The sequence below is a fragment of the Microcebus murinus genome, chromosome 19, assembly GCF_040939455.1.
Source record: "Microcebus murinus isolate Inina chromosome 19, M.murinus_Inina_mat1.0, whole genome shotgun sequence".
In the NCBI taxonomy this organism is placed as follows: domain Eukaryota; kingdom Metazoa; phylum Chordata; class Mammalia; order Primates; family Cheirogaleidae; genus Microcebus; species Microcebus murinus.
In genome coordinates, this window is record NC_134122.1 from 22,624,796 (window position 1) to 22,650,547 (window position 25,752).

General features: G+C 46.4%; 1 protein-coding gene across 3 annotated transcripts in view; it reads right to left on the reverse strand.

Moving 5' to 3' along the window:
- SNX8 (sorting nexin 8) overlaps nt 1–25,752 on the reverse strand; it is a 45,946-nt gene that overhangs the window by 3,288 nt on the left and 16,906 nt on the right. The window contains exons 2-11 of one of the 3 annotated variants that reach the window (XM_012758967.2): nt 20,238–20,367; nt 13,949–14,139; nt 11,321–11,438; nt 9,115–9,236; nt 7,215–7,295; nt 5,108–5,268; nt 4,375–4,507; nt 1,761–1,829; nt 1,423–1,572; nt 1,022–1,171 (exon numbers count right to left, since the gene is read on the reverse strand). In XM_012758967.2, coding sequence (XP_012614421.2) covers nt 1,022–1,171; nt 1,423–1,572; nt 1,761–1,829; nt 4,375–4,507; nt 5,108–5,268; nt 7,215–7,295; nt 9,115–9,236; nt 11,321–11,438; nt 13,949–14,089 — 1,125 coding nt within the window. In that variant the 5' untranslated portion in view covers nt 14,090–14,139; nt 20,238–20,367. The remainder of the gene's footprint in view (nt 1–1,021; nt 1,172–1,422; nt 1,573–1,760; nt 1,830–4,374; nt 4,508–5,107; nt 5,269–7,214; nt 7,296–9,114; nt 9,237–11,320; nt 11,439–13,948; nt 14,140–20,237; nt 20,368–25,752) is intronic. The other 2 variants (XM_012758964.2, XM_075995241.1) reach the window with 2 other exon arrangements.

Here is a 25,752-nt window from a genome sequence, read left to right on the forward strand (position 1 = left end):
AACCCTGACAGAGCACGAGACACACCCCCTCTGAACAGCCCAGCTCTCTCGTGTGTGTTCCTCAGTGACAGGGACAGATGTAAACCAGCTGGTGCCAGCACCAGTCAAGGACCTGGGCCCAGGTGGCTACCACAAAGTGATCGCTGCATTGATCCACCCCCTGCTGACTGCCCAGGCCCATCTTGGAAAGCTGGTAGGCTCATACTTTTTGTCATTTTTCAGATGGGAAAACCGAGCCACGGAGGTCATAAGAGATCATCATAGTTGTGGAGCTGGGATCTGATAGGGGTTTACTCATTCTGGCCTGAGCTCCTCTCACTACATCCAGGAGCTGGGGGGCCACAGGAAGACACAGCCTTGTGTAGGGGGTGATTGTGACTCTGACACTCACTGTAGGCCCCAAGGGCCAAGGAAAAAGGAAGGACAAAAATCGGCAGGTAGGAGGCCGTAGGGACCACACAGAGGGGAAAAGAACCGGACACTGGCCATTTTCTCGGTGTTTCTTCAGCCTGGCCAGACACACAAGCCTTCCAGGTTGTTTGGAGATGGACATAGGCCACAGTCACGTGGCCCCCAGGGCAGGAGCCTGCTGAGGACAACTCAGACCGTGTCACCTCTAAGACCTCAGAAACCACCATCTGGAGGACGCTGACCAGAGGTTTTCAGAACATCCAACCTGCAGTAATGGCTCAAACCTGATTCCCATCACCTCTCACTCAGCCCCAGGGCTCGGGAACTCCAAGCCATACCTCTGACTTCTTGGGTGCCTCGGAAGGAAGGAAACCATCCCTGTGCAGTGGCTCTCCGCCCTGCCACCACCTCACCCCGAAGGATCATGAGGACAACTTCACAATTACGCTTCTGGCTTCACAGAGACCAGGAGATCTGAGCAAGAGCTACGCTTTAGGGCCCCATGCAGACCCCAACTCCGCCGAACCATTTCTCGGGTCAGCCAGCTGCCAGGGCCGCCAGGCTTGGAGGAAAGGCACTGGCACAACAGGGTCAGGGCAGGCAGGCTCACCTCTTTGTGCCCTTGGATCTGGGAGTTCACGAAGGCCCCGAGGATGTGGGAGGTGAGGGGCAGGTAGACGTGGATGAGCTGCGTCTCCTGGTGCAGGCAGTAGAGGGAGAAATAATTTCGAAGCTCCATGGTCTGAATTGCATTCTCTTGCTGCAAAGGAAAAAGCCTCCCTTTGCGCCTGGCCTAGCTGAGGGCAGGAAGAGCAGGAGGCCCATGCAGCACCCGTCCTGAGCCAAGGGCTCTGCTCCTCCCCTCTGTAACAGAGAATCTGGAAGGTGCCCAGGGAAGAGAGCACCATGAACCAGGGGGACGCCCCTCTGGGTGCAACAAGGACGGCTCTGGGTTCCAGTCAGAGCCAGAAGCTCCCGTGGGCCTGTCACCCACAGCCACCTCCTGCCTACCTCCACAATGCGGGACTCGAGCTGCTCCACGGACTCGGGTTCACGGTTCTGCACAGCCGCGCTCATCATCTGCCTCTTCATCAGGCTGTACTTGTGCAGGGCGCGCTGGTGCTTGTGCAGCACCCCCCGCTCGTGCCGCTCGCACAGGTCCTATGGGAGGGCGGCACTTACCACTGGCCCCAAAGCCCTCAGCAGAGCCCGTGCAGGGGGGAGGCCCACCTTCCTGCCACAGCCCTGGCTTCCCGGCCTTTCTCCCTCCCCTGGAGTTCCACCCTTGGAAGAGCATGAGGTCATCTTCAAATGTCCCTGACCCTGACCAAGGAGCAGCCGAGACTCACTTTGTAGGACTGGAGCAAATCCAGGAAGAGGTTCAGTTTCTCTACCACATCATTCTCTTCCTGTTTACCCTGGAAGACAAGTGGCAAGTTAACCAACAGGACCCAGAGCCCTTCCTGGGGAACTCAGACCAGCTGCACCAGCTCCAAGAGCCAAAAGCCCGTTCTGTAGAGGAGCCCCCTTTCTACGTGACAGCCCACCCCACGCCAGGCAGGGAACCCTTCGAACCCAGCAGAGTTGGTTGGGAATCAGGGCCTTGGTTCCAGCGAGGACAGCTCCCACCTTGAGCTAGTCGTCCAGCACTGTCGTGTCTTCCTTCCTTGGAGTTTCCCAAGCCACCCTCTCCCCCGACACGGACACATGGGTGTGCACACACATGCTGGGGTGCCGGGCACCTCAGGCCTCCCCCCAGCAGCTCTGCCCTGCACCACAGAAAACCTGAGCTTCCACTTCAACTGTGAGCTGAGTCAAAAAGGGACAGTACTGCTGGGAAGAGGGGGCATCCCCTCAGCCTTAACAAGGGGAGAAGGAAGGAGACCTGGGAAGGGGCTCGAGGGGAGAGGAGGCTGCAGCTGCAGGAAGGACACGTCATGCTAAGGACACGGGGAGAGAAGTGAACAAGGCTACTTTGGTGCTCAGGCTGGTAGATGAGGACGCCAGGGACCAGGCCACAGCAAGGGAGGGGCAGGTGGGTAGGCTCCCTTTCTGGCTCCCGCACAGGGTTCAGTGCACGAGCAGTATAGTGATGGGGACAAGCCGACAGGTGCATGGTGTCCCCAGAAGCACACTCTGTCAGTGGAACAGGTGCCCTGGTAATGATGGGGGAAAGCCCTGCTCTAGGAGTCACTGCAGCATCCTGTGCTCTGCCAAACCCCAGGGGATCACTGGCACCCACCAGAACCTTCCTGCTGAAAAGGGAGCTGGGATTTGTGAGGGCTGGATCCCTACAACCAGGTTGGCTTCATTTTTATGTTTTATATACCGAGCTTGGAGAAAAGGTTTAACCGATTTACAAATATAGTTTTTTTTGTTTTGTTTTTTTTTGTTTTTGTTTTGAGACAGAGTCTCACTCTGTTGCCCGGGCTAGAGTGCCATGGTGTCAACCTAGCTCACAGCAACCTTAAACTCTTGGGCTCAAGCAATCCTCCTGCCTCAGCCTCCCAAGTAGGTGGGGACTACAGGCATGCGCCACCATGCCCAGCTAATTTTTTCTATATATTTTTAGTTGGCCAATGAATTTCTTTCTGTTTTTAGTAGAGACGGGGTCTCGCTCTTGCTCAGGCTGGTTCTGAACTCCTGACCTTGAGTGATCCTCCCGCCTCGGCCTCCCAGAGTGCTAGGATTACAGGCGTGAGCCACCGCGCCCGGCCTATAGTTTTTTTTTAAGACATAGGATCTATGTTTTCCAGGCTGGCCTCAAACTCATGGGCTAAAGAGACCCTCCAACCTCAGCCTCCCGAGTAGCTGAGACCATAGGCACACACCACCATGCCTGGCTTAAAATAGTTCTTTTATTGATCTAGTGCAACCTCCTTGCATTTAACTGATGGGATACTGAGGCCCAGAGAACAAATAAAGGTCACAGCACAGACCCCTGAGCTGCCCCTGCCTTTCCATCCTGTCCAAACCCTGCTCCACACCCTTGTCCTCCCTGCCTTAAAAAGGGGGGCACACTCACCTGGAGGTGGGTCAGATCATCCCAATCAGAGACACCAACACCACCCAAAACCCGGTCTCTAAAGGGCACACACAGGCACCAGAGCAAAAGGGGAAGAAAACCTAGGACTTTCTATACCAGCATAGAGACCAAATTCCCTCTTTAGCAAGAAAACATCACAGGCACCCAGCGCCCCAATTGCCAGCCTGAAAAACCCCCAACTCCACTGCAGGTGGATTTGCCACACACCAAGTGACTCAAGAGCTCTAGGTCTCAGGCAGGGAACAAACCTTAACAAGTATATTATTTTAATGTAGTTAGAACTACTGTGGCAGCTTAGAAACCGTTTCCCCAAGAAGAGACAGCAAGCTTTCACCCTCAAAATTATATCACAGCTTTATAACATAAAAGCACCCAGATGAACCTTCACATTTAATGGTAAACACTGTATCTTCAAATTAATCCCAAATGAGTACAAGATCCCTTATGGATTTCTAAAAACAGCTCCTGCCCTGCACTTCCTGACATTAACCGGGTGTCGCAGGTAGGAGGGGGAAGTCTCTCAGGGACTGTGGGCTTAGTTATTATCCTGGTGAGTTAGGCCACCATGTGCCACATACCAGTTGACTCAAGAGCAAAGCAGGAACTATCTGGTCCACCCAGAAGTGTCCTTGCAAGTCCAAGATTACATTTTCAAAGACGGATTCTATCTTCTAATCTCAGCAAAGCCACACACAGTCAGGAAACCAGGCCCCAACCTGTGTTACAGGCAACCCTCTGGAAAAGCACAGGTGGCTTGTGGGGAGCCACCCAGAATGGATGGGACTGGGCAGTCCCCACCCAAGAACAGCTGCTCACTCACTCCAGGTGCAGAACCGAGGTTGAGGAAGCGGCGCTCCCCCAGGCCAGGGGATACACTGTTCTTGGTAACAGGGGCCAGAGAGAGCAAATCCACTCACCTGTTGTGCGGCCTTGTCAGCAAGCAGTGCAAACTCCACAGACAGGCCTTTCAGGGCCTGCTTAAGGGCCCCCCATGTGCTGCTGTTCAGAGTGGCCCAGGAGGGCAGCGGAGTCGTGTCAGACCCTAACGCACTAAGGGAAGGGAAACACACAGGAAAGGAGACACTCAAGGCCTTGAGCCTCACCACGTGCTCGAGGCTGGCCCTGCACACCAAGTCCTCCCACGGCAACTCACGTGTCTCCTGCCCGAGACCCTCGCTACTCGGAGTGGTCCATGGGAAAACCGGGGAGTCTGAGAAAGGCAGACCTCAGGTCCCACCCCAGACCTACTGCATCAGTTCCTCTTCCCCAAAAGACCCCAGATGATGTGTTTGCACAGGTCTGCCTGAAACTGCCAAGGACAGCAGAGTCCCGGGCTGAGGTCTCAGCGCCCTCCAGGTAAAGGAGGTGTTGCCAGCCCACAATCTGTTCCTCCCCAAGACAAATGAATCTTTTTGTAAAGTCAATTCCTGGCAATAGGAAAACTGCCACATAAGACACTGGTGAGTATTTATGTGTTCAGGAATCCACTTTTCTCTGCCTAAATTCTTGTTTCTTCTTCTAAATAGGATCCCCCACTTACCTGACCCATGAAACAGTCAGGTGATTATAGGAACAGCACTTTCTGCTCCACCCACCCCCAGCCTTTCTGCCCACCCGGCTCATCCCCACCGAACCTGGAGGGCCACCTGCCTTAACTCCTTCCCAAAGATGAGAAGGTCAGCAGCATTGTCAATGGCCCTCGACGCGATCCGCTCAGCCCTGTCACGAAGCTTGTAAAAGCCGTTGTAGATATTTCGGATCAGCTCCCGGCTGACAGCAAACTGCGTCTGGATGTCAGCGGGCAGGAAGTCCTGCAGGGCAAGAAGAGAGACACTGTGTGTCACTAAATTCAAAATGCCTTGCTGACAGCGGCAGGTGATAGCCCAAAAGATGACCAACAGGAGACAAACTCAAGCTGTCTGAACAGGTAAATGAGCCCAACTCCGAGGCCAGGTCACACCGGAGACTACCCCCCAGCCTCCTGCTCCAGAGCCTGCTCTGGCACTCTCCTGTCCCTCATCACCTGCACCTCACAAACACTAAGACAGGTGATCCCACGACATTACAATCACAGGGTCTACTGAAATTTGATCACACTGGAAGGCCTATCAAAAAAACACTCTAATAATAATCTTCAACCTTGACATGATGCAAGTTGAGTTCCTGAAAAGACTGTCTACGTGAGGGGAAGGCTTCCTGGATTCCTCCACCATTCCCAACTCCTTTTACGAGCTTCGCTATTAACTGTCAAAGCTTACAAAACAGAAACCTCAGGGAATAAGAGGAACACAAAAGATTCCTTATTTTTGTATGAAGAAGCTGCTTAAGAAAAAGTCAGGCCAGGTGAGGTGGTTCACACTTGTAACCTCAGCACTTTTGATGGCCAAGGTGGGAGAATCACTCGAGGCCAGGAGTTTAAGGCCAGCCTTCCTGGGCAACATAGCAAGACTGGTTCCACAAAAAAATTTAAAAATTAGGCATAGTGGTTGCACACTTGTGGTCCCAGCTACTCGACAGGCTGAGAGGCAGGAAAATCACTTGAGCCCAGGAGTTGGAAACTGCAGTGAACTATGATGACACCACTGTACTCCAGCCTGAGTGACAAAGTGAAATCTTGTCTCAAAAAAAAGAAAAGTTGGCCGGGCGCTGTGGCTCACGCCTGTAATCCTAGCTCTTGGGAGGCCGAGGCGGGCGGATTGCTCAAGGTCAGGAGTTCAAAACCAGCCTGAGCAAGAGCGAGACCCCGTCTCTACTATAAATAGAAAGAAATTAATTGGCCAACTGATATATATATAAAAATTAGCCGGGCATGGTGGCGCATGCCTGTAGTCCCAGCTACTCGGGAGGCTGAGGCAGTAGGATTGCTGAGCCCCGGAGTTTGAGGTTGCTGTGAGCTAGGCTGACGCCACGGCACTCACTCTAGCCTGGGCAACAAAGCGAGACTCTGTCTCAAAAAAAAAAAAAAAAAAAAAGAAAAGAAAAGTCAAAAACAAAATAACTACCAAATAGCTACTTTAATCCTTTTTTGAAAAAGTCAGACCAGATTAAAAATTTGTAAAAATACACAAACAAGACAATCAATCCTCTGAAATCTGAACGGCTGGTGACACAAGCATATGTCCAGCTGAGTCACAGAAAGGAACAGAGGGCACAAGGGGCCCCGGTGGGATCTAGGGTCAGACAGAGCTGAGTTCACAACCTGGCCCTGCTGCTTACAAGTTGGGGCCTTGGCAAACAACAGCCTCTGAGCCTGTTTCTTCATCTGTAATATAGGCCTGACACCCCCATGTTTCAGAGCAGCTGAAATGAAGAGGGTTTTCATGGTTTTTGGTTTTTTATGAGACAGAGTCTCACCCTGTCACCCTGGATAGAGTGCCATGGTATCAGCCTAGCTCACAGCAACCTCAAACTCCTGGGCTCAAGCAATCCTACTGCCTCAGCCTCCCAAGTAGCTGAGACTACAGGCATGTGCCGCTGTGCCCAGCTAATTTTTCTATTTTTGGTAGAGATGGGGCCTCACTCTTGCTCAGGCTGGTCTCAAACTCCTGACCACAAGTAATCCTCCCACCTTGGCCTCTTAGAGTATTAGGATTAAAGATGTGAGCCACTGAGCCTGCCTGAAAGGAAGGTTAAATGAAAAAAACGTGCAGTGGATCTTAGCATAATCCCTGGCATACAGTAGAGGCAAAATATGTATTAGGTGTTAAAATTACTGCTTCTCTAGTTAAGAAGGGAATAATCAAAATTAGAGAAATACCTTGGCCCTAGTAGCCAGTTTACAATTCATGAATTCATCTCCAACAAACTGAGCTGACTCCTTTAACTTGTTCTGCACATCCTGCAAAAAGGAAAAAAGAGACAACCTCAGCCTCCACCATGAACAGAAAAGCTGATGTGAGACCAACTGAATCAACACAAAGCAGGATACAGCCCTTCCTCAAGAGAAATACATTTCCATATGTTAGATATTACATATGTATTCTGTAACCTCTTTACTGTCCTTAGATTTTTTTTTTCATTGAACTTAAACTTTTCGGTGGTCTTCTATAGGTAGGAAAACCTGACTTAGTAACAGTGGCATTACCAAACCTCCGACCCTGGAGTAGAGAGAGATCTGTCTCCAGAAATCTGGTAAATCTATCGACAAACTAGGGTAGCTTCAGCACTTGAGACAGGCATTGGAGTCATCAGACCCTGGGAGACTCCAAACGAAGCAACAAGACGGAAGTGAAGGGGTCTTTCTTCCTGTGAACAGATGCACAGCGCTAAGGAGCCCCGGGGCTCAGGAGAGCTGTGGGCGGAGAAAGGGCCTGATCCAGCCCCTGGCTCTCAAGCCTCTGAACAGAGGCCTCCTTGGCAAAGCCAGGCCTCAAGGAGCCGCCCAAGAAATACAAGGAGAAAGCCTAAAACCGGCTGTGTGTGTGTCAAGGAATTCTAGAATTTCAGAGACACCTAAAAACCATCTGGCCCAATTCTCTCATTTTACCAAAAAAGAAAACCAAGATCCAAGAGGCTACAGGGAACACCCTATCTGTGGAAAGGCAAGGGGATAGGGAGCTTAAAGCCACCAGAACGTGGTGTCATCCACCCGCATCCTACCCTGTCCCTTCCCACCTCCCTCTCCTCTCCCTAGAGCAGCTCTCAGGTCTACATTCTTCCCTGGCAATCAAGATCTCTGCTCCAAAGGAACTTCTCCACCCCCAGGGCTCAAGAGGTCATACTCCTGGCCTGGTCAAGGCAGAAGGTTACAGCCTTTACTCAATGTCTGGAATGCAGCAGGTCCCCTGAGGCATCGCCCAAAAGCCTACAGGCCTCTAGCAGGTAAAGGCCCGTCTGCCTCACAGGGAAATGACAGCAAACAGGTGCAAGACTCAAGTGGAGTCTGCCTGTGCACACTCAGGCCCTGAATCTCCTTGCGGCAGGGGCAGGGGCACAGGCCCCAGGTCCCCATTCAAAAAGGGGCTTCCCTGTAGTAGAACCTGGACACTCTACTCCTCCCTGGAGCGTCCCCACCCCCACCCCACAGCCAGCGGGCCCTGCAGGCACACATGGACAAGGATGAGCAAACCTCCCTCCCTCTGCAGGAGCTGGGGCACCTTCCTCCTCACCTGGAAACTAGAGCTTTGCTCAGCTTCTTACTCTCACCAACACTGCATGGTAGCAGCTCAGAGAAGGAAACGGCCACTCTGATTTCTAACTGAAACAAGTTCTTTCCCAAGACATGGATCTACACTGTGGCTGAGGAGATGCAGCTTGTTTTTCCAATGTCCTTAGTCAAAGGGGCCTTTTCTTCTTTTTTTCTTTAAGTAAACACTTATTCACATCTGGAGTCTCTGGAACTTCCATAAACCCTCCAGACCACCCTGCCTAAATCCCCAAAGTGACCACTGAGACTCACGATCTACACATGGATATACAAACTCCTGCAAGGTCAAGACCAAGGATGCCTCTTACACTGATATTCAAACTGTTATTTGGAAAGAAAAGACGTCTTATATATGTCAGCCGAACATAAGATAAACTCCTTCCAGGCTTCCAAACAAGGGAAATTCGACGCCAAGAGAGCAAGAAAAACTTAAGAATGAAAACTAGAGCTTTGGGAACCTCAGCGCTTACCCATGGACACAGAGCACACAGATGTCGTTTAGCATACTTACTGAACCGCTGAACGAGAGGAACAGCTTGAGGATGACATCCTCGGAGAACGGGGGGTGCCGGGCCACCAGGTTAATGAAGCGCTTCAGGGCTCTCCTCCTGGCCTCGATGAATTCCCTGTCAGCTAAAGGAGCACATGGGGTCACTAAAGCCTGGCGCCTGCCCAAACCTTTCCGCTCTGGGTGAGCTCTCGAAGCATCTCGGTAGAGGAGTCAGAGCCACATGGCGAGCTGAGGGCACTGCATGGTCCCCATAGCTGCCAGAACAACAGACCCAAAGAGCCTGTCACAGAGCCCCACCTCTGACCCCCCTGCCCCAGCACACCCCCCCCCCCCCCCGGGGCCCAGGAACTGCCAAGGAAACCACAGATCTATTTGCTCCCATTAGGAGTCCTGGGCACCAAGTCTGCATCTTCACGTGGATCACTACGTTAATGGTGTCCTCTGTTTTCCCTTTCTGGCACTTCTCCCCAAGAACAAATGGGGTTAGGCTTTGCTCATGCAATAATGCAACTCAGTTCTCCTACTCACACAGCTTACAACTCACTCTGTAATGGATCCAATTAATTGCTTTCATTCAGGGTAAATATTTTCACTTGAAGGGGAGGAAAAAATATAAAAGTATACATTGGTGCATTAAGGATATTTAAATCTGAACACAAATAGAAATGGTATTTAAATTTTTTTTTTTTTTGAGACAGAGTTTCACTCTTTGCCCAGGGTAGAGTGCCATGGCATCAACCTAGCTCACAGCAACCTCAAACTCCTGGGCTCAAGCAATCCTTCTGCCTCAGGCTCCCGAGTAGCTGGGACTACAGGCATGCGCCACCATGCCCGGCTAATTTTTTCTATATATTTTTAGTTGGCCAATTAATTTCTTTCTATTTTCAGTACACACAGGGTCTCGCTCTTGCTCAGGCTGGTTTCAAACTCCTGACCTTAAGCAATCCTCCCACCTCAGCCTCCCAGAGTGCTAGGATTACAGGCATGAGCTACCACGTCCAGCCTAAAATATTATTTTTAAAGATAATACAGTTGGATGAGGTCTGCCTCCCTGCTTGAGACCACCACGTATCCTTCTGTAGAGCTGCTGAGCAGGTGGCCAGGAGCGTTGTGAAAATGCTCAGTCTCACGTCAGCGTCTGCCCGCAGTCTCCAGGTCCTAAACACTAACTATACTTACCAACTTGGATGCTTGGATTTCAGTAAGCACCACCTGCCTGTGATACGCTTTCTGGTCTCTACTGCCCCAAGCAGTCCCTGCACCCTTCTCCATGTGATGAGAATAATCTGTTCTACAGCACTCTCATGGGAGAGAAGAAAATCACATTGTCAGTCTGGGCTCCTCAGTGACCAGTACTGGAGGCAAAAGCTTCTCTCCATTTTAAAAGATTTCAAGTTGCTTGAAACTGGCCCACTGTTAAAGCTACATCTCTGAGTATTCAGTTACTTTGGGATGGTTGGAGAATGGCAGAAAGTCACTGGTTAGCTTTGGGCACTGCCCACCCATCAAGGGCTGTGTAACAGATGACCAGTGAGATCGGAGACAGTGACCGCTGCTTCCCTGCACTATCGGGCCCTGGGGGAAACAAGCCTGTGTGGAAGGGGCTCGCAGGTTGTCTGTGACCGCCTGCTTGGCCTGGGACAGTATTCAGGACAGTAATGAAGGTGTGGCAGCTTTCCTATTTTTCATCTCCTTTAAGATGCAGGTTAGATTCCCTACCGTAGATTTACTTCTGTTCTGTTCTGTGAGATCACCTAATGCTATTGTTGTACCCATGGCTCAGATTCCCATGGCTGTGCAAAAGCAGGCAAAGCAAAACGAACTGCCACCATGTGAACAAACAGTGCCCCTGCCCACCTACTCAGGAGCTCTGGAAGTCCTAGCCACTGTGCTCCAGAAAGGAGAACTGGGCTTCCTTCTTCTACACCAGCACAGCGAAGGCCCTCCCAGCATGGCAGTCGTCAGCTAGAAGACTGAGGGGGAAGGGGGGAGGCCCAAGGTCACCCTCCCTATACCCTTGCCTCAGCTGTGACCCAGATGTGAAGGGGCCTGCACCACAGCCGGTCCTGCCACCAGCCCCTCCCAGGCCATGAGTCAGGATGGCATCCCAGTCTTACGAAAGTGCTATCACGGAGCCGGGACCTCAGAATCCAGGGGCTAGGCTCACTCCTGTCCACCCGGGGGTCTCCAGCAAAGCCAGCTTTACCTCCCAGCATCCTCTTGGGTGGCAGGGCCGGCACCATGCGATATGGGAACCTGTGCAGCAGCATGTCATGGAAGACCACAAAGTCATTGTACCGTCTGTACACAGAGGACTTGAAGCGCTACAAGGAAAAGGGTTCAGTGTTCAGAACAGATATTTCATCATCTCCCCTTACCTTCTCCCTCTGCCACTCCACGGGACCAGATAAATAATGTTACCAAACTTACCTTCTCTCCCTGCACCCTCAACAAAAAGAGAAAGCCCATAATTCCTTAATGTATGCTAATATAGCTGTCATTTATTTATTTATTTTTTGAAACAGAGTCTCTCTCTGTTGCCTGGGCTAGAGTGCCGTGGCGTCAGCTTAGCTCACAGCAACCTCAAACTCTAAGTAATCCTTCTGCCTCAGCCTCCCGAGTAGCTGGGACTACAGGCATGCGCCACCATGCCTGGCTAATTTTTTCTATATATTTTTAGTTGGCCAATTAATTTATTTCTATTTATAGTAGAGACGGGGTCTCGCTCTTGCTCAGGCTGGTTTCAAACTCCTGACCTTGAGCGATCCTCCTGCCTCGGCCTCCCAGAGTGCTAGGATTACAGGCATGAGCCACCGCGCCCGGCCGCTAATACAGCTTTTAAACTTTGGATAGCTCTGAATGTCATTTTTAACTATCTGTCATGATGGATCTTCTGACTTTTTATAGGAGTTCTAACTGCTGAAGTGGACACCCATCCTACCTTTAAAAGGTAGCACATAAGGATGACATATTCTTTACTTCTCTAGTGCTAACACGAGCATCACTACTGCCTCCTGAAACAGACCCCACTGCCTAAGAACAGACCAAGCTCTGACTATAAACTGAAACAGCACAGACACCTGACTCAAGCATATATTTGCTTACAAACTCTGTTGTGAACACCATCACTGACAAAACTACAGGCTCCCCAACATGCGTCCTAGTCACTACAGTAACCCTAACCTGGACCTATGTAAGAGCTTAGCCAAGAAACACGCATGAGCAGGTATCTGTAAAATTACATACACAACATGCAAAAAAACATGCGCTCAGGTGTCCCCATCTCTGTGAGGCTACACCTGCATCATGCACACTGGCATCTACCAGACGTCAGCGAAGGCGAGGGGTGGGCACACGATGGAGAAAGCACATCGCCCAAGGCTCCCCACCCATCCAGTAGTGGGTGGCTGACCCGTTCACATGTCAGAAGGTATCTGGGCAAAACCCCCCCGCCCCCTACAAATGTTCACTGTGCAGTGATAGGTTTACTTAGGGAATGAAACAGCCCTAGAGAGACCCCTTCCCTCTCTGGGCTCCCACCTCTGGCTCCGACCAGTGTTCGAACAGAGTGCTGTCACAGGCACTAAAACATGACAAAACAAAAGCACTGGTACAGAACACAGCAGACAGCAGCGATAGGAGACCTGCTCACTTGGTCCTCAAGACACACCTTTACCTGGGACCAGCTGGTGATGAAGACTTTTCAACAACCTCTCACAGGGCTGCCCTCCCCCTCACAGGCAAGGGCCCTGCTTTGTCTCTGTGAATCCCCCAAACAAGGATGGTATTAGCTTATTAACTACTTAATCCGGTCCTTGCCTGTGAGAGTGGCCAATGCGTTGGTGCTCTGGGGCTTGGACCCTGGCTAGCCAGAAAATAAAAAAAAAAAAAACTACTTAATCCACAGGATAAAGAATAAAAACTACCATCAAAATCTATTCCAACAGAGCCAAGATACTGAAAGACAGTGGATGAAGGCACAGAAAGACCAGCGCTGCCGGTGCCACACGGGCTCTACACACTCAAGGGCGAAGCCTGCTGCCATGTGTCTGCTTCTGATTAACACAGATATTGGGGGGTGCCCCAACAGTAAGGTCGAGTCATTAAAAGGGATTAGACTGTCATGCCAATCCCACCCCAAAATATCATTATTTTTGGCACAGGGTCTCACTCAGTTGCCCAGGCTGGAGTACAGTGGTGTCATCATAGCTCACTGCAGCCTCAAACTCCTGGGCTTAAGTGATCTTCCTACTTCAGCCTCCCAAGTAGCTGGAACTACAGGTATGCACTAGCACACACAGCTAATATTTTATTTGTAGAGACAAGGTCTTGCTGTGTTGCCCAGTCTGGTCTTAAACTCCTAGCCTCAAGCAATCCTCCCATCTTGGCCTCCCAAAGTGCTGAAATTATGCCCCAAAAACTTGATTCACTATTTAGGAGTCCATATTCTACAGGGATGACATTCTAATCCTCAGGGGTTTCCCCATATTGCAGAAGTACCAACAGCCTAGCCTGTATCTGAGGTTTGTGCTCTGAGGACGATCCGTATGAGATTGCTAAGAAACAGCATTGCAGAGCACAGTGGTGGTGAGGACAGATTGGACCCGGCGGGGACCAGGCAGGAACATGGGTAGGTCCAAAAGAGATGCAGGGACCAGACCAATGGGAAAATCTGCTCAGCAACTTGACTCTGCCATCAGGTTTGGGATCTTACTGCAAGGCAGACACTCGGATACTCTCTTCAGCCCCTCTCCCCATCACACCAGTCCTACCTGAGACTTGTCCCTTTCCTTCCATGCCTCCCCCACACCCATAGGCACAATTTGCCAGTTACCTGGCTGGAAACCTCATATTCCACGTGCTTCAGGAAGAGGCCCTTCTTCTCTGGAATGAGCTCCACCTGCACAGTGTCCCTGGCTAGCAGCTCCTGCAGGGTGTAAGACAGCAGCAGCGGGTTCCCCCGCGGCATCTGCATTCGACTGGGTTCTGGGTCCCTGTCCTCAGTAACCTGGGGCGTTTGCAACTCTGTGGGAGAGAAAATGAATGCTCAGTGAGGTGAAGCTGCCCAGAGAGTACAACCTCCCTCTCCCATGTGCTTGCTCAGCACATGGACTATGGCCATGTCACACAGCCAGACTCACCCTTGGCCAGGCCACACTTGCTCATTCATGCTACAGAGCCCACATTGGGGGCACATCCTTTCCCTCAAAACAATCACTACCCTGGGTGCTTCCACCTGCTCGTGAATCAGCAAACACACCTGCATTTCTACGACCAAGTCAAATCTAGTCTTTAACTTGGGGAAGGAAAACAAAGTGAAATATTTATAAATTACGTACAAAAATGAGTCCTCCTTTCTTCTAGAGCCAAGTTAAAGGGCAAAACAAAAGGAACTGGCCATATAATTTTCTATATGTCCCAGTGGTTCTACAGTTAACACATATTACTTTCATAAGCCAAACAAGCATTCTAATTTATAAAAAGAAAGAAGGAAAGAAAACGTAAGACAAGACTACACTCCTGCTTATAGTCAGGGTTCCAGATCATACAAATCAAAGAATTAAGCCGTAAAACTTCAGCTTCCTTGTGGACAAGAAGTCACCCATGAATCATCCACAAGGCACAAAGCAGCAAAAGGCAATACAGAGAGACTTTATGCCTAACAAATTGCAAAAAACAAAAGACAAAACAAAGAAATCACGTTTAAAAAGTCAGTTTGGTTTTTAATATAGAGTGAGTCCTAAATAGAAAAAAGAAGATCTTTTCAGTTAAAAAAAATTATGAAGTAAAGGTGTGGAGGGGAGGAAAAAGGTCTTATTCTGATTAGATGACTCTAAATAAGTACAGCAGAGTGTAGGTTTCTTTTCCCTATTTTACAAGTTTTCTACACTATGGTTATTATCACTTTGTATGATTTACTTCCTATAGCAACTCTTGAGTGCAAGATGCTGGCTTACATTCTAAAACAAAATTAGTGGCTAGATTTTCATCTGTGAAATTACTCCACATTTTAGGATTTAAAATGTAACTGTTTAATTGATGTTAAAGCTTAAGAAAATAAACTAAGTCCTAATCTAAAGCTAAGAAAATAAACTAAAGCTTAAGCAAATAAACATAAATGTATATTTATGTATCAGTGTGTGTGTACATGTGTATGAATGTGTTTGAGTGCATACACATTTGTAAATGTATGTATGAGTGTGTATAAGTATGTATTTGTGTGTATGAGTGTGTGCAAGTGTGTATTTGTGTGTGTACATATGTAAAAATGTGTGTTTGGGTGCATACATATGTAAATGTATGTATATGAGTATCACGAGTGTGTATTTGTGTGTGTTTGGATGACCACAATGTGAATGAGTGTGCGTATGCACGTATGAGAGTATGTGTGTGCGTGCATATGTACTAGGAATCCCCAATATTTTAACAGCCACGTGTGTATGGGGACCACAGCTCTTGAGTGTACCTATTCCCCCAAGTCACCCCAGTCAACCCAGCTCCTTTCCATGTAAAATATTCTGACAGCCTTAAAACTCTGCCCAAACTTCAGGGAGTACAAATATTGTCAGACAATAAAACAAGCATTTCTTCAAGTGCCTACCTACTCCAGGGACCACAGTGATGGGTAAGACAGAGTCATCACAATGAGCTCATTGATGTATCTGTTCATTCAGCAGGACCAGGCAAGGCCTGTACATACTCACACTCCAGGGAGAACGGGAGCCATCCATAATGAGCACCCTGAGAATTACAGGAAGGAGCCAAGACATGGTGCCAGAATGCAAACTCCACCAGGGCAAGGATCCAGTCGGCTTTGTTCTCTGATGCATCCGGCTGCTAGAAGCAGCCTGGCACATAGTAATGCCTTAGGGACTGTTTGCTGAACAATTGTCTGCTGATATTCGTTTTGTAGGAATGAAAAGTAAGAGCATCTCTGGAGAAAAGCAAAGTCCTATTTATCTAGAGCACAGAAATGTAGAAAATAATAAAGCTAAATAATAATGCTAAAAAGGTAATAGGGGGAAATTAGTTTTATCTGAGAAAATATTTACAAGTCATAGCTTATAAGAAACTTGTATCTAGAATATATAAAGAACTCTTACAACTTAGTAAAAAAAAGAGATAACCCAATTTAAAAATGGGCAAAGGATTTGCACAGACATGTCTCCAAAGATATACAAATGGCCAGTAAGCACATGAAAGGATGCTCAACATCATTAACCATCAAGGGAATGCAAGTCACAGCCAAGTGAGACACCACCCACTATGACGGCTCCAATAAAAGAAAAACAAACAGACCCTCAGACTGTGGGACACCACCAGGCACTCCAACATGCGCACAATGGTAGTCACAAAGACAGAGGAGCGTGAGAAAGGGTTAGAAAGAATATCTGAGTAAATATTGGCCAAAATTTTCCCAAATTGGGATGAAAAACATCAAATAATTTAAAAATCCCCAACTAGGATAAACTCAAAAGAGATTCACACCTAGTCACATCACAATCAAAATGATCAAACTGCAAAAGACAAAGACAAAACCACCGGGACGGCCAGGCATAGTGGCTCACGGCTGTAATCCCAGCACTCTGGGAGGCTGAGGCAGGAGGATCACTTGAGGCCAGGAGTTCGAGACCAGCCTGAGGAAGACCCTGTCTCTAATAAGAGAAGTAGAAAAATGAGCAGGCACCATGGTGCATGCCTATAGTCCCAGCTACTCAGGAGGTTGAAGCAGGAGGATCACTCGAGCCCAGGATGAGCTAGGCTATTGCCACAACACTCTAAGCCCAGGCAACAAAGCAAGACTCTGTCTCAAAAAAGAAGGAAAAAAAAGAAAGAAAAAGCACCAGGACAGAAACAACTCAAGTACGAGGAGTCCTCAATGAGATTAAGAGGACTGACTTCTGACTTCTCTTCAGAAACCAGGGAGCCCAGAAGGCTACAGGGTGATATATTCAAAGCACTGAAAGGCAAAGACAGCCAACCAAGACTTCTATGTTCAGGAAAACTACCCTTCAAAAACAAAGGAGAAACTAAGATATTCCCAGATAACCAGAGGCTGAGAGAACTTGTTGCTAACAGACCTGCCCTACAAGAAATGAATCAGAGTGAAAAAATAAACAGCAGTAGAAAATTGTACTAATGAACATAAAAGACAGTATGAACATATTTTTTATCTGTAACTTTTTTCTAACTGATGTAAAAGAAAGTGCATAAAGCAGTAATGTAAATCTGTTTCATGGGCATACATGCACACAGATTTAATTTGTATGACAATAGCAGCACAAAGAAGAGGAGAAGGAATAAAGCTATACAGGAGCAAAGGTTTTATACACTATTAAAGTGAAATTTTTATTAATCGCAACTAGATTGTTATAAATTCAGATGTTAATTATAATCCCCAAAGCAATCACAAAGAAAACAAAAAAATATATAGTAACAGAAACAAGGGAATTAAAGTATTATACTAGGCCAGGCGCGGTGGCTCACACCTGTAATCCTAGCTCTCTGGGAGGCCAACGCAGGCGGATCCTTTGAGCTCAGGAGTTCGAAAGCAACCTAAGAAAGAGCGAGACCCCATCTCTACTATAAATAGAAAGAAATTAATTGGCCAACTTATATAGAAAAAATTAGCCGGGCATGGTGGCACATGCCTGTAGTCCCAGCTACTCGGGAGGCTGAGGCAGGAGGATCGCTTGAGCCCAGGAGTTTGAAGTTGCTGTGAGCCAGGCTGATGCCACGGCACTCATTCTAGCCTAGGCAACAATGTGAGTCTCTGTCTCAAAAATAAAGTATTATACTAGAAAATGGCTATTTAACATAAAAGAAGGTAATAATAGAAGACTAGAAGAAAACTAAAATGTAAACAAAAGGTAATGGGGAAAGATAAACTGGGTGGGGAGAGGCACCAAAGTTCTCCATTAAAATTTTAGAATAAGGCAATTTATCTCTACTAAGCATGTATAACATTAATTTTTATGATTATTAAGATAATCCTCTAAGACAGAATGTAAACTCAGTAACAATTACCAAATGATCACATGCTGGTGAAGAATTTGAACTTTGGTCGCATGAGAATCTAAAAGACAGAACTGAAAAACCACATTTTAAATCAAAGATACCACATTACCTCTTGACTGGTCTCAAACATCACAAAAACCCTCTGTAGAGGTTTCAATCATAAGAAGCTATGATTCCAAATATCAGTTTACTAAACTAGGATACCCATATTTTCAAAACAAATGTTATTTTAAAAAAAAGGAGGCCGGGCACGGTGGCTCATGCCAGTAATCCTAGCACTCTGGGAGACCACGGTGGGCGGATCCTTTGAGCTCAGGAGTTCAAGAACAGCCTGAGCAAGAGCAAGACCCCATCTCTATTAAAAATGGAAAGCAATTAATTGGCCAACTAAAAATATATAGAAAAAATTAGCCGGGCATGGTGGCACATGCCTGTAGTCCCAGCTACTCAGGAGACTGAGGCAGAAGGATCGCTTGAGCCCAGGAGTTTGAGGTTGCTGTGAGCTAGGCTGATGCCACAGCACTCTAGCCCAGGCAACAGAGTGAGACTCTGTTTCAAAAAAAAAAGAAGGAAAACAGATTGTCTCAGAACGGCTACCCGGTCCACACACTGCAGAAAGGGCAGCATGCGAGGAGGAGAATCCCAGTTTTCTGTGGGAACCAATGTCATGTTTACTGACAGGACTTCAATACTGTTATCAAACTGACAGCCTATTAAACTAACCTCAGCAGCCCTGTAAGGCACAGTGCCGCACAGAGATAAAACAGACTAGATGAGAGGCCGGCCAGGCGCCTACAGAAAGGCTGTGGACAAAGGACAGGCCTTGACTCGGAGATGCTAGGAGGAATCCGGCCTCCATCACATCCAAGCTGTGTGGCCTGGTGAGCGGCTGCCTCTGAGCTCACCACTACAATCCAGGAAGGGGGCATAAGGTGCCCTCCCCTCTTGGCCATCATCACCTGTACCTTGATTACAGAAACAACCCCCAAGAGCCCCCTCCCTTCTCCAACCCTCTGGCCCAGAACTGCATTTACTGCAGGGTTCAGACTGGACACAGAACCAGGCCCTGAAATGCCGCTTACTACCTGCAAGAAGCAGAGAAGGGAGCAGCCTCTCAGATCGCAGGCTGAGTGCCACAGAATTCAAGGAGACAGGAGAGCTGAAACTACCAGCAAACAGAAAACTTTCAATAGATGTCCTTAACTTCCTCCCAGATTTAGTATGTTCCATCCAAAAAGATTTTGCAAATCCACTAACTGAAACTTAGAATGTATTCCCCTTAACAGCAGGTTTTCAGTGGCCATGAGCTCCCCAGACTGACCACAAATCAATGTCATCCCTGTGCTGCACAGAGCTCACACAGAGATGTCCCTCTCTGGACACCTCACTGCCCTGAGAGCAGAGATGCTGCTGTAAAAGGGGGCTGGGCGGATGTCACAGAGGCAGGCGTCCTGTGTCACCAGGCACAGGGCTGCAGGGCCCAGGCATTCCCAAGTCAGCCACTAACCCAGAGCGGTCTAGCTCTACACATTCTGTTAGCAGCCGACATCCTTGGCCCGTACTCCCCAGAGTCCAGAGCTTTGGGAAACAGGATTTGCCAGTAAACCAAACTGTAGCACCTGCCGTGCTCTACCTTAGCAAACCTTTTACAAATCTGACCTAGGCAGATGTCACACTCTGGGAGACTTCTGCACAGTGTGCACAGAGAAAGACACTTGCTGCTGCTGCCCAGAGGCCAAACCCACCCAGCCCAACCCCACAGACTGCTCTAGGCGCTCAGAGATGCCCCCGACTCCACACAGCCCAGGTACTCCTTGGGGTTCTCCCCACGATAGTAGAGCCCTTTACAGAGTAAAGTGTTTTTAGTGCCATTATAGGGCATTTGGCCTTCACAAGCCGGGAGTGAAAGGTTCCTATCGTCCTGTTTACTGGCAGGGAGGACTGAATGTGTCTACAAACGGACTTGAACTTTAGTGCTCTACCACCACTGGAGGCTGCTGCCCTCGGCTGCCAGTTCACCAGAGTGCAGGGATAGTGAGGACCCGCAAGAGATGGCACAGAGTCACAGGGCTAAATCCTCCAAGTTAGGTGTGCGTCAGAGTCACCTGGCAGGCTTGTTCAAACACAGATGGCTGCACCTCCTCTCAAACAGGTCTGGGGTTAGGCCTGAGAATTTGCATTTCTAACAGTTCCCAGATGCTGCTTGCTGGTCCGGGGTCCACAGTTTGAGAGTCACTGTCACGGGCAAACAGAGAAAAGGAATTCAATCCGTTGCCTAGACCCATGCCTCAAAACATAGCAGAAATCATGTGCTCACGAATGCTACTGCCTTGCTTTTATTTATTCATCCAGGTAGGGAAAATAAACAATGACATTCCAGACTACAGCTTTTCCCCTGAAATAAAATGAAATGGAGTCAGCAGATGTCCTCAATTTTCAACATGAATATTCCTTCTCAAGTTCATGAAACTGTTTCTACCTTTGATTAAAAACTTCTCGGCCAGGCACAGTGGCTCACGCCTGTAATCCTAGCACTCTGGGAGGCCAAGGCAGGCAGATTGCTCGAGGTCAGGAATTCGAAACCAGCCTGAGCAAGAGCAAGACCCCGTCTCTACTATAAATAGAAAGAAATTAATTGGCCAACTAATATATAGAGAAAAAATTAGCTGGGCATGGTGGCGCATGCCTGTAGTCCCAGCTACTAGGGAGGCTGAGGCAAGATGATTGCTTGAGCCCAGGAGTTTGAGGTTGCTGTGAGCTAGGCTGATGCCACGGCACTCACTCTAGCCTGGGCAACAAAGCAAGACTGTCTCAAAAAAAAAAAAAAAAAAAACTTCTCTAAGCTACTATGTCATTCTGAAATTAAACTGCCCTCAGGAAATGGAAGCAGAAGTTTCCTCATCCTTATCATGGCCATGGTTATGGACTCAGAAGTAGAGTTCAGCACTCTGTAGCCAGGGAGCCAGGAGCAGAGTGGGGAGAACAGAGGAACTTCTAGCTGCAGGCAGCAAACTTGACCCACAACCCTCTCATGCCTAAGACAGTTCCACAACCACTGTGCCGTGTAAGTTCCTACCTAGACAAGCACACCTCAAACAGCACTTGTCACAGTCTCAATTTCATTGTCTTCAAGGTTTATTTTTCCTTTGATAACTTATTTAATGTAATATTAACATTAGGATATTTTGAAAGAAAGAAAATCACACCAATCCTAAATCTGTATACATCCATATTCATTTTGCTTATTTTTGCATACTTTCCACATGGATAAAATTGTAACATGCCATATAGACTATTTTTTTATTTTATTTTATTTCAGAGTATTACCAGAGTACAAACATTTTGGTTACATAAATTGTAACCAAATTTATAATTGTAACCAAATAACCCTGTGCCCATCCCCTGGATAGTGTGCACTATACCCGTTAGGTGTGAATTTACTCATCTCCACCTTCCCCCCATGTGCTTGATCTCTGACGAGTTTTATTTCCATATGTGCACATAAGTGTTGTTCTATTAGTTCCAATTTAATGGTGAATATATGTTGTGTTTGTTTTCCCATTCTTGTGATACTTCACTTAGAATATTGGTCTCCAGTTTCATCCAGATTGATACAAGAGGTATTATTAATAGTTCACCATTTTTTTCATGGCTGAGTAGTACTCCATGATATGCATATATCACATTTTATTAATCCACTCTTGTATTGATGGGCACTTGAGCTGTTTCCATATCTTTGAGATTATAAATTGTGTTGCTATAAACATTCGGGTACAGGTGTCTTTTTTATAAAATGTTCTTTTTTCCTTTGAGTAAATACCCAGTAGTGGGATTGCTGGATCAAATGGTAGGTCTACTTTTAGTTTCTTGAGGTATCTCCATATTACTTCCCATAGAGGTTGTACTAGTTTGCAGTCCTACCAGTAGTGTATGAGTGTTCCTATCTCTCCACATCTGCACCAGCATTTGGTGTTTTGGGATTTTTTTTTTTTTAAACACAGTCTCACTGTGTTGCCCAGGCTAGAGTGCCATGGCATCAGCCTAGCTTACAGCAACCTCAAACTCCTGGGTTCAAGCGATCCTTCTGCCTCAGCCTCCTCAGTAGCTGCAACTACAGGCATACGCACTATGTTCAGCTCATATTTTCTATTTTTGGTAAAGACAGGGTCTCACTCTTGTTCAAAACAATGCCCAGCCTAGAATATTATTCCCTGCAAAACTAAGCTTCGTATATGAAGGAGAAATAAAAACATTCACAGACAAGCAAAGGCTCAGAGAATTCACCAAGACAAGACCAGCCCTACAAGAAGTACTTAAAACAGCGTTACGCACGGAACACTATAATAATAACCCACAAATATAAAAACAACCAAAACCCAAAGATATTAAAGGCCAGATATTACAATGGCTCAAGAAAGAAATCATAGCAACAACATCCAACCCAACAGAATGAACAGTAATCTACCTTACCTATCAGTTCTCTCAATAAATGTGAATGGCTTAAACTCTCCACTCAAGAGACATAGGCTGGCTGAATGGATAAGAAAATACAGGCCAAGTATATGCTGTCTTCAGGAAACACATCTAACCTGCAAGGATGCATATAGACTCAAAATAAAAGGGTGGAGATCAATATTCCAAGCAAATAGAAGCCAAAAGAAGGCTGGTGTGGCAGTTCTAATTTCAGACGATTTAGTTTTTAAACCAATAAAAGTAGTGAAAGACAAAGAGGGTCATTACATAATGGTGAAGGGCACAGTTCAACAAGAAGAGATAACAATCTTAAATATATATGCACCCAACTTAGGTGCACCCAGATTCATAAAGCAAACCTTACTGGAGCTAAGCAAATGGATTAATAGCAACTCCATAATCACCGGAGATTTCAACACCCCACTGACGCCACGAGACAGATCCTCCAAACAGAAAATTAATAAAGAAATAATGGACTTAAACAAAACTCTAGAACAATTGGGTCTGACTGACATTTACAGAACATTCTACCCAAAATCCACTGAATACACGTTCTTCAGCTCACGGGACATTCTCTAAGATTGACCATATCCTAGGACACAAAGTAAATCTCAAGAAATTTAAAAAAATAGAAGTCATACCATGTACCTTCTCAGATCACAGTGGAATAAAAGCAGAAATCAACCGTAACAGAAACTCACATTTCTATGCAAAAACGTGGAAATTAAACAACCTCCTACTAAATGATTACTTCATAAATGAAGAAATCAAGACAGAAATAAAAAAAGTCTATGAAGAAAACGACAATGGAGAGACAAGTTATCAACTCCTCTGGGACACAGCTAAAGCAGTTCTGAGAGGAAAGTTTATCTCCATAAATGCCTATAACCAAAAGACAAGAAGATCACAAATAGACAATCTAATGAAATGACTCAAAGAGCTGGAAAAAGAAGAACAGACCAACCCCAAACCCAGCAAAAGAAGTGAAATCAACAAGATCAAATCAGAACTAAACGAAATTGAAAACAGGGAAGCTATTCAGGAGATTAATAAAACAAAAAGTTGCTTCTTTGAAAAAATAAACAAAATTGACACACCATTGGCTAAGCTAACGAAAAGCAGAAAAGAGAAATCTCTAATAAGCTCCATCAGGAATAAAAAAGGAGATATCACAACTGATCCCAAAGAGATACAAGATACAATTTATGAATACTACAAAAATCTTTATGCACACAAACTGGAAAATGTGGAGGAAATGGACAAATTTCTAGAAACACACAGCCTCCCTAGGCTCAACCAGGAAGAAATAGATTCCCTGAACAGACCAATCTCAACAGCTGAAATAGAAACAGCAATTAAAAATCTCCCTAAAAAGAAAAGTCCCGGTCCAGATGGCTTCACACCCGAATTTTACCACACTTACAAAGAAGAACTAGTACCTATCTTGCAGAAACTATTCCACAACATAGAGAAGAACGGAAACCTCCCCGACATCTTTTATGAAGCGAATATTACTCTGATACCAAAACCAGGAAAGGATGCAACAAAAAAAGAAAACTACAGACCAATATCCCTAATGAATATAGATGCAAAAATTTTCAACAAAATCTTAGCTAACCGAATCCAGACACTTATCAAAAAAATAATCCACCACGACCAAGTGGGCTTCATCCCAGGGATGCAGGGATGGTTCAACATACGTAAATCTATAAATGCAATTCACCACATAAACAGAAGCAAAAACAAAGACCACATGATTCTTTCAATAGATGCAGAAAAAGCTTTTGACAAAATTCAACACCCTTTCATGATACAAACACTTAAGAAAATAGGCATAGAAGGGACATACCTAAAAATGATACAAACCATATATGACAGACCCATAGCCAACATCATACTAAATGGGGAAAAATTGAAATCATTCCCACTTAGAACTGGAACCAGACAAGGCTGCCCACTATCTCCACTTCTATTCAACATAGTGCTGGAAGTCTTGGCTACAGCAATCAGACAGGAAAATGGAATCAAAGGTATCCAAATAGGGGAAGAAGAGATCAAACTTTCACTGTTTGCTGATGATATGATATTGTATCTAGAAAACCCCAAAGATTCAACCAAGAAACTCCTGGAACTGATCAATGAATTCAGTAAAGTCTCAGGATACAAAATCAATACACAGAAATCAGAGGCATTCATATACGCCAACAACAATCTAATTGAAAACCAAATCAAAGACTCAATTCCCTTTACAATAGCAACAAAGAAATTAAAGTACCTAGGAATATACTTAACCAAGGAGGTAAAAGACCTCTACAGGGAGAACTATGAAACACTGAGGAAGGAAATAGCAGAGGATGTAAACAGATGGAAATCCATACCATGCTCGTGGATCGGCAGACTCAATATCATCAAAATGTCTATACTACCCAAACTGATCTACAGATTCAATGCAATACCTATTAAAATCCCATCAGCATTCTTCACAGATATAGAAAAATTAATTTTACGCTTCGTATGGAACCAAAGAAGACCCCGAATATCAAGAGCAATTCTAGGCAACAAAAACAAAATGGGAGACATTAATATACCAGATATCAAACTATACTACAAAGCTGTAGTAATTAAATCAATATGGTACTGGCACAAAAACAGGAATATTGACCAGTGGAACAGATGTGAGAATCCTGATATAAAACCATCCTCATATAGCCATCTAATCTTTGACAAACCAGACAAAAACATACGCTGAGGAAAAGAATCCCTTTTCAATAAATGGTGCTGGGAAAACTGGATAGCCACCTGTAGAAGGCTAAAACAGGACCCACACCTTTCACCTCTCACAAAAACCAACTCATGCTGGATAACAGACTTAAACCTAAGGTATGAAACTATTAGAACTCTAGAGGAAAAAGTTGGAAACACTCTCCTAGACATCGGCCTGGGCAAAGAGTTTATGAAGAAGTCCCCAAAGGCAATCACAGCAGCAACAAAAATAAATAAATGGGACATGATCAAACTACAAAGCTTCTGCACAGCCAAAGAAATAGTCATGAAAGTAAACAGACAACCTACAGAATGGGAGAAAATTTTTGCATCCTATGCATCCGATAACGGACTGATAACTAGAATATACTTAGAACTCACAAA